Below are 15,349 nucleotides of genomic sequence, written 5' to 3'. Positions count from 1 at the left end.
AGTTCTTTTCTTGTTGAGAATAGTTTTTGCTATCCTGGGTTTTTTGTTATTCCAAATGATATTGAGAATTGCTCTTTCTAACTCTATGAAGAATTGAGTTGGAATTTTGATGGGGAGTGCATTGAATCTGTACATAGGTTTTGGAAAGATGGCCATTTTGACTATATTTATACTACCAGTCCATGAGCATGGGAGATCTTTCCATCTTTTGAGATCTTCAATTTCTTTCTTCAGAGACTTGAAGTTCTTGTCATACAGATCTTTCACTTGCTTAGTTAGATCTTATTGGTTTATATTTTTATAATATTTATAACTATTTTATATTATTTGTGACTATTGTGTATTTTATATTATTTATGACTATTGTGAAGGGTATTGTTTTCCTAATTTCTTTCTCACCCTGTTTATCATTTGAATAGAGGAAGGTTACTGTTTTGTTTGAGTTAATTTTATATCCATCCACTTTGCTAAAGTTGTTTATTGAGTTTAGGAGTTTTCTGGTAGAACTTTGGGGTCACTTAAATATACAATCATATCATCTGCAAATCGTGATATTTTGACTTCTTCCTTTCCAATTTGTACCCCTTTGACCTCCTCTTGCTGTCTAATTGCTCTGGATAGGATTTCAAGTACTGTATTGAATAAGCAGGGAGAGAGTGGACAGCCTTGTCTATTCAATATATTAGTCAAGAGGCAGCTTTCTTGAGAAACCAGTGAACTTTAATCTTTGGGGTTCCCATGTGTAGCCACTTTTAGTTATAACATAGTCTTTTTCTTGCGTTGTCCTGTGAATTTTGTATGCATAAGGTCCCATTAAACCTAGAACATGCCCTGGGCTAGTAGTAGTAGTGAGCTAGGGGAAAATAAAGGGAGGGGGCAAACAGAGTTCAACTCCTGCAGGGGTTATAGAATATACAAATATGGATTCATTCAGAAGTTCTAAGAAGCGAAATATAGTCTGATTAGCTTTTGAGATAAATCCTTTGGGCTAGTGTGGAGATACACTGGGTAAGCAAGACCAATCAGGAAAGTATTAGACCAATGAAAATCGAGGCACGAAATAACATAGGAGGTGAGATAGGAAAGCAGAGGTGGAGTCCATAAATATTGACTACAACTGACAAAAAAAAGCTGGAGGAGTCTGGGGATCCATGTGAGGGGTAAATGAGGCTGAGATAAAGGTGTGATAAAGGCTGGGGAGAGCTGATAGGATACTCACAGAAAGGATCACTCAAATTCCTTTTTAAAAAAATCTTTGTGTGTATGTGTTCGTGTATACAAGTATAAGTGCTGGTACCACAGCATATGTGCCATGTTGCATGTGTGGAGGTCAGAGGGCAACCTCTTGGTTGTTAGTTGTCAACCTTGTTTGAAAGATTGCCTTTTTTCTGTTCTATGCATATGTCAGACTAGCTGGCCAGAAAGTGAATTCTCCAGCTTTCCAGGTTCTATTGATCTGAACTCAGATCCTCATGTTTGTATGAAAAGTGCTCAACTCACTGAGCCTTCTTTCCAACCCTTTATCAAAAATCAGAAAGCAGTTAAGTACCACGTAACAGTTATACCATTACTGAAGTGGGTACATCTTGCCTGGCAGATCAGTATTCTAGGCTCTAGCACTGGGTAAGGTCATTAGTATCTTTTCTTCCCCAGTGACCTATGTAGTACCTAAGCGCTATGAAAGCTAGCCAGTTGGAGTTTTCAGGTCAGGTCCAGATTGAATTCTCTGTGTCCTGCAAAATAATAGCAATAAGATCTTAATATCTAGTTATGATGGACAACCAAGAACATTCGTAGTAGCCTCTGGAGCCTCCAAGACCAATGACTGAGAGGGAGGTATGTCGTGCCTGGCACTGGGGTTTTTGTTTCCTAACCCATGTCTCCTAAGAGTGGCATTGCCCACCCATACAGCATACCTCTCTGTTCAAACTCTTTTTAAAGAAATTTATTCTTTGTGCCTTCATGTGTGCATGCATGCTGGGTATTAAGTCTAGAACTTTATGCATGTAATGTCTTTGAAGCCAGAAGAGGGCGTCAGATCCTCTGAAATTGGAATTATAAGAGGCTGTGAACTGCCTCATAGATGCTGGAATCAAACCCAGGTCTTCTGCAAAAGTATCAAGTATCACTTACAAAGTGATAGTCTTCCACAAGGCTCCTCCCTCCTCTCCTCCATCTTTCCACCTTATCCCTGCTTAGACTGTTAATCCCTGGTAGACATTTAGTTTCCTAAGAGCTGAAACATAGTCTGTTTTCTATATGAACCTCTAAAAGGAAGACACCTCTCTTTTTTTTAAAAATGATTTTATTTATTTATACATTTACTTATTAATTAATTAACTGCTTAGTGTGTGTGTCCATGCGCATACATGCATGTGTACTTGTACCATGGCATATGTGTGAACATCAGAGCACTACTTTGGGGAGTCACATTTATCCTTCTGCCCTTTGAGACTCTGAGCTTCGACTCATATTGTCAGGCTCTGTAGCGAGTGCCTTAATCTGCTGCATCATGTCACTGGCCACAACTGATTTTTTTTTCTTTCTATAAAATGACTTATTATGTTAATCTTGTTTGGTTGAGCATCACTTACACCCTATCAATTTAGTAGTTGGGCTCGATCTGAGCATTACTCTAAGCTGCACAGTTTTTTTTAGGAAGTCTTCAGTGAAATTTCTCACGGTCCTTTCCATTGTAGACATTCTACATATGGGTGCTGTCTTGAATGGGATGGCTTGGGAATACTGAAGAGAGAGTATCTCCTAGACACCAGAATGCCATCAGTAGTTTCTCATGATTATGAAATTGATAGTGTGGCATGGTGGTACATGTCTATAATCACAACACTTGGTAGGTTCATGCAGGAGGATTTAGTTTAGTGCAGGTCTGGGTAATATACTGAGAAGTTGTCTAAAACAAAACCAAAACAACCTAACCAAATAAAAGACTGAAATATATGTTACATATATATTTTTAAAAAAATCAAACAGTGCAAACTCAAAGAAGAAATGATAAAGTTTCCCTGGGATTAGGGTAGAGAGCAAGAGTGAAATAAGCTGTAATCATCTATAATACAAAGCAGTGTGTTTGTTTTCTTGAGGCACTAGGGATTGAACTTAGGACCTTTCGTGTGCTAGACAAGCACTCTAACACTGATCTATATACCCGGCCATTTTCAACTTTCTTTCTTTGAGACATGGTCTCAGTAAGTTGTCAAGGCTAGCCTCCAACTCTGTCTGTAGCACAGTTTTGTTTGACTTAGTGATCCCCATCCTTGCAATCCTCCCTTGGCCTCTCTAACAGCGGAACTACAGACCAGTATCAGCAGCCCTATGAAACCGGTGTTTTCTATATGCTATCAGGGGTATTTTACCACAAATATGTCAGTGCAACTGCATTGAAACAGGCCTTCAGAAGACCCTGTCCTTTCCACAGCATCTGTTTAAACAAGGATGAAACAACCCAAACTGGTGGAAGTCACGTTAGTTGCTACATCCTTGCACTTCCTGTACTTGGTAATTCAAGCATGCAGGAGGCTGTGGCAGAAAGACCAAGAGTTTGGGGCTATTTTGGGGCTACAGACTGAAGCCCTGTCTTAAAAATATTGAAATAGGAACTGTTTCTGGAGGTCAGTTGGTAGAGCACTTGCCTAGCATGCACAGAGCCTTGGGTCTGATCATCAGCATGCCCCCAGGCATGGTGCACACACCTGTAGTCCTAGCATCGGAAAGGTAGAAGCAGGAGACTCTGCAGTCCAATGTCATCCTTACTGTACAGTAAATCTTTGGCTAGCCTGGGATACTTGGGACCTTGTCAACAAACAAACAAACAAACAAATGGATTTGGTGATGTTTTGCTGTTCATAGGGATACATGCCTAGAATCATACACGCATAGAATCCCAGTACATGAGGCATGTGTCCCTATGACACAGAGGCAGGAAGATCAGGAATTCAGGGCCAGCTTCAGCTACAGAGTGAGTTTGAGGCCAGCTTGTTTACAACATGGGACATTGTCTAAAATCACACACACACACACACACACACACACACACACACACAACTTGCAGGCTGGTCTTTATTGAATTCAAGGTCAGCTAGGACTGCATAGCGAGACTTTGTCTCAAAATAAACACCACCAAAACAATCAACCACACATAAATCCCCGAATACTACTAATAAATGAAAGAAGAAAAAGACTAAGGAGTGCTAGAGAAAAGAGAACCCAAGGGTAAGTAAGACTTTTCAAGACTGGCTAGAGAGAAGAGTGGCTAGGAATTTAAGCTTTTGTCTCAGGCAGGCCTGAGTTCTGATCTCATATTGCCATTTGCTAGACCAGGGACCTTTGGCAAGATAGTTCAATTGTCTATGCATCAGTTTTTAAATCACCTGTAAAATGGGTACAATGACCATAATAATCTTTACACTATCAGGCTATGGTATAACTTGACATGGAGGACAAAAAAAAAATGCTGAAACTATAGCTGGTACAGTATAACTACCTAATAAACAGAATGTGTTATTATGAGCATGATTTTACTGGTAAGAATCAAAGGAGAATAGCATTATGTAGCATTTAGGGGGGAAAACAATAAATAGTGTACAAGAAAAGGAGAATTGGGTTTGGCAGGATGAAAACTTTCAATATATTTAAGACTGGTCATTCTCAGGAGATTGTAAGTAGAAATCAGGTTGCCATTCTTGTGAATGGGACAGAGAGGCATCAAAACACTGGGGGGGGGGGCAGAAGCAATAGAGTAGAACTGTGAGGAGAGGGTCAGATTTGCATTTGCATTGGCATGGAACTTTCACTTCTATAAGTCAGCAGGGATAGAAGACCGTTGAAAAAGGAGTGCTGGGAAAAATAGGCCATCCGTTTAGAAAAACATAAAATGAGACCCTCTCATCCAAACACCACTTATAAAAATAGATTCCTGTTGGACTAAAAACAAATTCTAAAAATATAAAGAGAAAATGTCGGAGAATATTTTTATAACTTTGGGGGTAGAGAAAGCTTTTAGAATTGTGAAACAGTCTAAAATTCACGGAAGGAAAGAGTGTCTGGGTCTATGTTAGAGGAAAAGTCATTGAGGGCTGGAGCAACGGTTCCATGGTTAAGAGCACAGACTGCTCTTCCAGAGGACAAGAGTTTGATTCTTGCATCCACATCAGTTGGCTCACAGCTACCTGTAACTCTAGCTCCAAGGGATCTGATGCCTCTGTGGAGGATGCTTAATGTCATGTGCATGGATTCAAACACATACATATAAATAAAAATGATAAAATTTAAAAAAAAATAAAGGTATTTTATGTTTTAAAATATAAAAATAGCATAAAGCAAAAGTGAAATCAAACTACAAATGGGGCAAAAATGAAAGAAGGGCTTCTGTAATTGCATGAGAGATAAACAGATAATTGACTAGGAAGAGAAATACAAATGGAACAGTCAACACTATGAAATGATGCTCATTCAGCTTCCCCAGCAATTAGGGAAAAAAACATGATTTTTCCCCTCTCAGATTTGCACTCATAAAAGATGATATAATAGCCACTGCCACCAGGGAATTTCATTCACGTGGGTGTGTGAATTGATCAGATTTTTTTGGAGGGCAAATTTGGCAGCATCCATTAAATTTTTGAATGTGAATAATTCATGGCCCAGCAATTCTCCTTTCCTCTACATTGCCCAGAAAACACACACACATGCTTACAGGAAGCAATAGTGTCCACTGCAGCATTGGCTATCAAATGAAAAACCTTTAACCTGTCTACCTGTCTATAAGTAAATCAGCTACATTAGCTGTGATGTGGCCATACCATGGGATCATATTTGCAGCTTACATTCACATGGATACAACATCAGGTCATGCTGTTACAAAAATGAGAAGTTGTTTCACTGTGACATTTATGAGAATTCTCCCTCTCACCAAAACAAATAATCTCCTCTACATCTGCATAAAACTATATAGGAAATCTCTGGAACAATATTCAACAGACAGAGAGTAGTGATTACTGATAAAGCAGGAAGCATGCACGCATAGATTGTTTGTATAACCGAAAGGAAATTTAAAGGATGGTGTTTTAAAAGCGGAAATAGATAAAGTAGGTGTAGACAGTGGGTTTTAAAAGCTGGGGAAAAAGATAAGGCAGTGTGCAAAGGAAGATAAGGAAAGCAGGGGCAGTTCTTTAGGATAGAAGAAATTAGGAAGGCTTAAATAGGGAACTGAAAGTTATAGGATAGAGAGGAGGAGGTAGGCTTGATTGAGAGAGAATCCACCAAACTTAGGATTCAAGTGAGTATATAGAAACTTGTTCAGTTTATCAACAAATGTCTACAGTGTGCCAGGAACCGTGTCAGAGGCTAGTGCCACTAAGAAACATTGCATTTATTTATTTACTGTATGCATGTGAGGACAGTGTTGTGTGACAAGACTTTTCCTGGGGAGACATGACACACATGTTTGTTTACTCACCCCAGATAAGGAGCCCACGACAAAGTATGGATACCACCAAAGTCCAACCTTGTGAATCAACAAGTTTTACTGGGGTTGTTAACAGCAATATGGGTGAGCGGTTACTTACAGGGGCAGAAGTGAGTCAAGGACAGTTGCCTCACCAAAGCCCACCACAACATGGGTGACAGCTCACAAAAACTGGGAACTTGGAGTACACTGCACAGTCTTCAGGCAGTTCAATAAGTTGGGGAGTGTCCTTTCCAAGTGACTCAGTTGGTTGAACCCTCTTCCACGCAGCTTGGACTATTTCTGCTTCCTGGAAGCTGGTGTGGTCTGAAAGTATCCTTTGCAGCTTGGCTTATTTGACAGTTGGTGAGGCTGAGAGTGACTCTCGGCAGTCTTTACTGCTTACTAGGAAGGGAGGAACCTAAGTGAGTCTGGTCAGTTTCAGGGACTTCCTGAAGCTATTTTGAGGTTGTATGAGCTTTGTGGCCTTGGGTCAAGAATCATATGGAAGCCTGAGATATCAAGTGAAAAATGAATATGGAGAGATGGCCCAGCAGTTAATAGCGCTGACTCCCAGAGGTCCGAGGTTCAATTGTTAACACCCACTGAGCAGCCCATAACCATCTGTAATTCTAGTACTAGAGAATATGATGCCCTGTGAGGGCACTGCATCCAAATGGTACACATATGTGAATGCAGCTTAAACACCCATATATGTAAAAACATACATAAATATTTCTTAATTTTTCATATGTTACATTTTGATCATATTCTTTCCCCTCCCCAAAGTTGTCTCAGGATCTACCCACCTCCTTACTCACCCAACTACATGTTCTTCCTCTCCAAACAGAAAAAAATCAAAAACACAAACAACAAACCAAACTCCAAATCAAAAGCAAAATAAATCACTGAATCATAATGTCTTAGTCAGGGTTTCTATTCCTGCACAAACATCATGACCAAGAAGCAAGTTGGGGAGGAAAGGGTTTATTCCGCTTACATTTCCATACAGCTGTAGATCACCCAAGGATGCAGGACTGGAACTCAAACAGGTCAGAAAGCAGGAGCTGATGCAGAGGCCATGGCAGGATGTTCTTTACTGGCTTGCCTATCCTGGCTTGCTCAGTCCACTCTCTTATAGAACCCAAGACTACCAGCCCAGAGATGGCACCACCCACAAGGGAACCTCCCCCCTTGATCACAATTGAGAAAATGCCTTACAGCTGGATCTCATGGAGGCATTTCCCCAACTGAAGCTCCTTTCTCTGTGATAACTCCAGCTGTGTCAAGTTGACACAAAGCTATCCAGTACACATAACAACAACAACAACAACAAACAACCCACACACATGGAAAAATATGGAGTCTGTTTTGTGTGATTGATTCCTCCTGAGCATGGGGCTTGCCTCAGAATATGGTTGATATAGCCACTGTCAATCTATTGGAGAAAACTGCTTTTCCCCTCGCAGCAGTTATCAACTGCAAGTAGCTTCTTGTTTGGGGGTGGACTTTGCATTCCCCCCATCTCTGTGTTGGAAGTTTGTCTAGCTTGAACTTGTGCAGATCTTTTGTGTGCTGTCACAGTCTCTGCGAGTTCATATGAGCATTGGCACTGTTGTGTCCAGAAGATGCTGTTTCCTTGGAGTCACTCATCACCTCTGGCTCTTAAAGTCTTTCCATCTCTTCTTTTACACAGATCCCTGAGCCTAGAAGGGAAGGGTTTGGTAAAGACATCCCACTTAGGGCTGAGTGCTCCAAGGTCTCTCACTGTTTATGTTGTCCAGGTGTAGGTAAGAGCCATTTACTGCAAAAGAAAAGTTCAAAGTCATTCTCTACTACATAGTGGGTTCAAGGCCAGCTTGGGCTCTATGAGACCCTTTCTTTAAAAAACTGAAAAGGAAAAAAATAAGAAATCTCTCTCCACTCGTTAAATATTTATTGAGCTTCTGTGCTAGGTATAGATTCAAAACTTGACTGCTTAGGGAAAGGAAGGCACAGGCACATTGTTGGGGAGGATAGAGTTGAGGAGGATTAGATTGGGCTAAGAAGAGTTCTCTTTTGAGATGAGAGAAGACTTAAGTATGCTCAAGAGTTGAGGAGAAAGAGTCAGTAGGAAGAGAGGAGACAGAGCATGGACCAAGGATCCCAAAGAGGCTGCAAAGGATGATCACGCACACAAGGATAACAAGCCTTGCAGAGCTGAGAGATACTTCATCCTTAGATGAGAAGGAAATGGGAGGGTGGGTCCATCTTTAAAGCTCAAGAGATGAGGTTGTATGAGTTTTGTGGTCTCAGCTCTGTTGGTAAAGGAAGCTGTCAGACTGATGGAGTCAAGAATCATTTTAGAGCCTGAGAGATCAAATGAAAGTCTGAAATGATCAATGAGAGAATAGTGGCGAATGAGCCAACCAAGGCCAAGCAGGGTGCTATTACATTACTCCAGAGATTCGGATGAAGTTAGAGAGCTTTGTAGGGAGCAGAGGAAAGCCCAAGAGAAGTCCCACGTGAATGTATAATTTGTAATGGACATGGCTGTGTCAACGTTATCCCAAGACCCTTGGACCTATGGGACAATTGGGGAAAGCTTTTACCCATATGATTCAGGCTCAAGAGAAATGGCAAATCTCCTTTTATGATTTATCAGTGTGTACGAAGACTAGTAACTACAGCCCCCTCCTCCAAAATATTTATAGCCAGAGACTGCTCACCTCCTGAGACCTCCTACAGAGACTTGCTTTGCTCCTGTGCTGTAATAAACACGCTGAGGTTCCAGTTGATGGGGATACAGGTAGCAGAGCCCAACGTGATCTCAGGTTCACTGTATGTGTGTGTCCTTTCTTTATTCCCTTGCCAGGATTCTGGGACCTAGGACACATGGGAGTTGTCAAGCTATGAATTTATAAAAGTGTCAAGAACCACAACTTTGTATTTGTGTTCAAACTTTAACAGCCATCAAGTAGTCAGAACCTGAAATGTATTCAGTTCTTATTTTACTAGGCCAGTCAGGGTGGAAGGACAAGGCTGGAATGGAGCTGAAGGTGTTGATAAGAATGTTTCATAATGGACATAGTGCCGCACATCTGGAGTCCCAGCTACTAGAAAGGCTGAAGCAGGAAAATTGCTTGAGCTAGAGTTCAAGACCAGCCTGGCCAACATAGCAAGACCCTGTCTCATAAAACAAAACTGTGGTTCAGTGACCAGGCATATGATTGTGCTTTGGCAGACAAGGAGCTGAGACCAGAAAAACCTTGGTATCCTGGGAAATGAGGCAAAGAGTCAGACTCCTGAGCATTCTGAGGAGACAACTCATACTTAGGAGGATCAAAGACATAAGGCAGGTAGTAGACACCAGATTGTGGTCAGAGAGTTGCGTGTTACAGGGAGCATTTCTTGGGTGGGGAGCAGAGGGAGCCAAAGTTAGAAAGTCAAGGCAGTCGCAGTATTTGGAGACTGGAAGAGTTGTTAGCAGGGACATTGGAATTACCTAGAATGTGGAGAAAAATTGGGCCAAGTACCACTGAAGGAAGACAGGCTAGGTCTCCAAAGAAAAGAGGCTTTGCATTGACATGATGAAGGAAGGGATGTCAAGAGGGCTGTCTAGAAGAGCTCCTCACTGGCCTACCTTATCTCACCTCAAGGTGCATGGGTTGTAGGGAAAAGAAACATATCCTGGAGATGGCTGCTGAGTGACAGACTCTCCAGGGGAAGAATTAGGTTTCAGTCAGGTGAACAGGTTAATGACAGATGCCAGAACTTCTCAGACTTTAGTATGTACCCAAACCACTGAGGCTCTTGACAAAGCTCATTAAGCGCAATGATCCAGTGGCATTTAATACAGCGACAGTCACCACCACCTCTGTCTGTTGTTCATCCATCCCTCTGCACAGTTCCCACACATCTGTTTCACTCCCAAAGAAAACTCGCTGGTCAAGTCTCCTTCCTTGATCACCTCAGCTTCCAAGAAATGCTAGTATTTTATGTCTCTGTAAATTTCACTGGTCAGGTGCCTCATATAAGTGAAATCCCATGGAATTTGTCTGTAGATGAGTTCCTTCCTCCCTGCAGCCCTCCCCGACTCTTCAGTGTTGGGGATGGATCCCAGGGCCTCGCCTGTGTTCAGCAGATTGCGTTAGAATTTCTGTATCGCTGAGGCTCTTTAGTATCTGGGTAGTCTGCGTTCTCTGTACCCAGGCATCTCTTGATAGACATGTGGGCTGCTTCTGTTGTGTAGCTGTACTTAATAGTTTCTTCATGCCCTTTACAGTTCCTACATTTTAGCTCCCTGCCTTTCTACTCTTTCTTGTTTTGTTTGACAGAGTTTCTCTGTGTGGCCCTGGCTGTCCTGAAATTCACTCTATAGACGAGGCTGGCCTCGAACTCAGAGAGATCCTCCTTCCTCTGCTTCCTTAGTGTTGGAATTAAAGGGGTTCCCCACCACTGCCTGGCCAGCTCCCCGCCTTTCTTCCTTGCTTAAACTTGTCAGGCTGGCTCCTGCCTTTGGGGCATTATTACAGACTGCTTCTTGGACTGCCCTTCTCCTGGATCTCACTGTGGCTTTCTGGGGATACTCATCCTTGCAGCCCTGATACTGAACCCTCAGAGAAGCTGTCCTTGGTAATGGTATTGAAGTAGCTGAACTCCCAGTACTTTCTATTCAGTACTCTATTGTAGTGTCTCCATAGTGCAATTCATGAGCAGAAATGAAGGAGAATTTAGACCATTGTGCCATTTAGACTATTTAGTGCTGTGCTGTAGACCATGGCCTCATTCTCAAAATAACTTCTGGATGTCTAATGTCTAATACAGTTATCAAAATATTTTAAAGCCGGGCGTGGTGACGCACGCCTTTAATCCCAGCACTCGGAGGCAGAGGCAGGTGGATTTCTGAGTTCGAGGCCAGCCTGGTCTACAAAGTGAGTTCCAGGACAGCCAGGGCTATATAGAGAAACCCTGTCTCGAAAAAAAATCAAAAAAAATTTAAATTATGATTAATAACCCATATGTGTCTCTGTTAAGTTCCAAAATAATAATATCTATTTGCAGGTTTAATAATTACCAGAATACAGCAACTATGATGGATGTAGATACTATTTTGATATATGTTCAACCACTGGAATGGGAAGGAAAAATATGAGTGATCTGTACTGCATAGAAAATTCACAGGCACCACGGACAATACTATCGATTATTGTCTCACTTTATAGCTGAAGAAAAGGGAACATTTCAGTTAGAGATGTATTTTGTTCCTGCGCAAGTTTGTGGATTCACTAAGTTCTATCCATAGGCTCCTTGGAGGTCTGTGGGCTCCATGTTTAGAACTGTGTGGATAAAGCTGAAGAGGTGGCTCAGTGATTAAGAGCACTGATTATTCTTCCAGAGGACTCAGGTTCAATTCCCAGTACCCACCTCAGACCTTATAACTGTAACTTCAGCTTTAGGGAATCTATCACCATCTTCTGGCCTCCATAGACATTAGACAAGCATGTGGTGCACAGACATGCATACAGGCAAAACACCTTTACATGTTAGAAAAGAATTTCATAAATGGTCTGTGGAAGTCTCAAACTTATTGCCTTAAAGGGAAAACGATTAATTATGGTGATGAGGAAGGATGGGATCTGCCAGAGAAGAAAGTGGTAGAAGAAAACTGTCTTCTGCAGGTCCTCCATGGAACTAGTGGGTGGGTCACACAGAAACATCCTCTTCGGGGGGGGGGGGTGCATGATAAAAGTAGTGCCTTAAAGAAAGAAATCGATGGTTTCTTTGCCCCAGAATAGAGTTCAGTAAGCATAGCAACTTATGGCAAAGAGATAGCCACTGAGGGCAGATTGGCCATGGGGGCAGAGGTGAGGGAACTCAGACAGAGGGTGGAATCTTTACTGTATGCCAGACAGCAGGCCAGACACTGGCAATACAAAGCTGACTGAGACAAAAAAATGAGTCACCCATCTTTCAGATCTCATTAAACCCAATTCTGGTGGCAGTTTGGCTGGTCTGTGTACTTCTTCAGAGACCCTGAGGGCCAGAGGCAGTGGGGATAAGATGAACCTGGGGTTTTAGGTATTCAGAAGGAAGTTGAGAAAAAAATATGCTCTTCTGTTTTCCCTGCCCCTTCGTGTGGAACCAAAACTGAAGTGAACGAGAAATTATGTAATAGAAGAAAGCAAAACCATGTCCTGATCATGTCACTCAAACCAGCTACCCATCTAAAAATCAGCTACGTCTGAGGGATGCATCCTCTACTCTCACTATGAAATCTTCAGGAGCTTCTAAGACTCTTTGCTACCTAAGGAATCATTTGTGCTTCAAAACAGTCTCAGCTGGGGAAGGGGGAATCAAAGAAAGAAAGAATGAATGAATGATATTTTTAGATATGTTTTCCTTTGGGGTGCCAGAGATACCCTGCACCTGGGTCTCTTTCTGTCCTTGCTTCTCAGGATGAAGGATGCTGTGGTTCTTTTTTTAAATGTTGCTTTCTTCCTTGCTCCTTGGGGGCTCTTTCACAAAGGTTCACGTAGGGAGCTGCTGCAGGTGGGAGGTGTTGGCTGGGCTCATGTCTCCCTTTGATCATTCTCTTCTGGCAAAGGAATCTGAAAACTCCCTGCCCTAGGCTGACAGAATGAATCTCTTTCTCCCAGAAGGGAAGCAGCATCTCCAGTGGAAGCTGAGGCGATGAGAAGAGAATAGGGATGAAGTTGTAATGACCTACTTAGAGCAAAAAGATGATGTTGGGGTCATGGGTGAAGCAGAGGCCTGCGAGATGGCTCAGTGGGTAAAGATGTTTGCCACTAAGCTGGTGACCTGAAGTCCATCCCTCGATCCCTCATAGTGAAAAGAGAGAGGAGTGACTGCCATGAGTTGTCTTCTAACTTCCACACTTACGCCATTGCCCACACACACACAGTAAATAACTATATTTTAAAAATAAAGGAAGGAAGGAAGAGACTGCCAGGGCAATTGGGGTGGCCCCCTAAACAATAATGACATGACTTTGTGTATATGCACAGGCAAATAATTGAATTAGGGTTATGTATAGGAGCATGTTGTAAGTGATTAGTTATAGAATCATGGGCAACTCACCAGTGGGTACACTACTGAAGAAAATTCTTTCACTCCCTTAGCAACTATTAACTGCCTATAGACTTATTATTGTTTAGGGGGCCTTGATGAATCAGGTGTGGTGGTACACATATGTAATTCTAGTACTCAGGAAGCTGAGGCAGGAGGTTCATGAGTTTGAGGGCAGCCTAAGCTACATAATGAGTTCCACACCAGCTTAAGCGGTGTAGCAAGACATTGTCTCAAAAATAAATAGATTGAGCTGTGTGCACGGTGGTGGATGCCTTTAGTCCTGGCACTGGGGAGGTAGAGACAGGCAGATCTCTGTGAGTTTGGGGCAAGCCTGGTCTACAGACCAAGTTCCAGGACTGCTAAGGCTATAATGAGACCCTGTATCAAAAATGAATGAATGAATGAATGAATGAATGAATGAATGAATGATCAAATTAATGAATATGTCTTGTTGAGTCATGGAGACTGCCTAGGGGAGCTTTGCATGGATACTCAGTGAGCTAGGGTTCCTGTGTAGATGATATGGGGGAAGTATCTTTATCAAATTTTGTCTGGGTGCTTAAATGAGAAGTAGAGAAATAAGTAGCTATGGGAGTTGCTAATTGAAGTGCTCCCCACTCATTGCTGCAAGAATGGGCAAAGATCCCACAGCGCTGTGACATCATTTCCCCCAGATGGTTCACAGAGAGATCTTGTGTACACAGCTCTGGTCCAAAAGCATGGTGTGAGGAGATGCAGGAAGCCTCCAATGGGCTTAGGTCAAGGGCCTAATATGGACGAATGTCTTCTCAACTACAGATGCCACCAGTGACTTCCACGTTGCCTCAGGGCCCATGGATCTGAAAGAACAGTGACTCCTGGGAAGCAGCAGTGAGCAATGTATATATGTATTTACACTGCTGGCTCACAGAAGGGACTTACGGCATACGGCATACGTAGAGAAGGCTTAGGAAGGAGGTAGACATGAAACTGAGCCCCAAGGCATGCAAAAGCAGGATTGAAACAAAGAAAGAGAAATGGTCATTCCACACTGAAGAAATGAATTGGGCTTGTGTGCACCAAGAAGGCAACCAAAGCTGACAGTAGAAGAGATGGAGAAGCCAGAGTAGATGAAGGGGGTGGGGGGTACAGTTACACAGCACACTTTGCATTTCTGACTAGGACTGACTGTCAAAACCTAAGCATTTGAAGCTGTTTCTCTCCTCTCTGCTCTAGCTACAAGCCCATCGTGGAATTCATTGATGCTCAGTTTGAGGCCTACCTACAAGAGGAACTGAAGATCCGGAGAGTGCTGCACTCCTACCATGACTCCCGAATCCACGTCTGCTTGTATTTCATTGCCCCGACAGGACATTCGCTTAAGTCTCTGGACCTAGTAACCATGAAGAAGCTGGATAGTAAGGTATGAGACAGCTGCTGGGGCTCTGTGAGCTGGACTCTTATTCATCTAATACACAATGGCTCCTGGATTCCAGTAGAGGTCTTATGGAATCCTAATCCAATCCTTTGTTACTGTCCTCCATAAAGATGAGATTACAGATTCCTGCATTTGGGTCATATGCTGTGTCATCTGGATTCCTAGTATTAGGGTTGGATTTGTCCTGAGTGCTCTTCCACCCTATATGTCTTAAAAATAAAGATGGTTACAAGCATGATGGCTACTCAAGGCTAAGGGTGCTGGGTTTGGCAATGGAAAGTGGTTCTCTTTCCTTAAATAAATTAGATTTCTGGGCTGGTGAGATGGCTCAGTGGGTAAGAGCACCCGACTGCTCTTCCGAAGGTCTGGAGTTCAAATCCCAGCAACCACATGGTGGCTCA

At 42.4% G+C, this 15,349-nt stretch overlaps 1 protein-coding gene across 1 annotated transcript in view; it reads left to right on the top strand.

Moving 5' to 3' along the window:
• Positions 1-15,349, top strand: part of Septin6 (septin 6) — a 70,854-nt gene that overhangs the window by 26,515 nt on the left and 28,990 nt on the right. The window contains exon 4 of the mRNA XM_021188190.1: positions 14,747-14,933. Coding sequence (XP_021043849.1) covers positions 14,747-14,933 — 187 coding nt within the window. The remainder of the gene's footprint in view (positions 1-14,746; positions 14,934-15,349) is intronic.

This window comes from Mus pahari, chromosome X (genome assembly GCF_900095145.1).
Source record: "Mus pahari chromosome X, PAHARI_EIJ_v1.1, whole genome shotgun sequence".
Classification (NCBI taxonomy): domain Eukaryota; kingdom Metazoa; phylum Chordata; class Mammalia; order Rodentia; family Muridae; genus Mus; species Mus pahari.
This window is presented reverse-complemented; position numbering and strand designations above follow the sequence as displayed.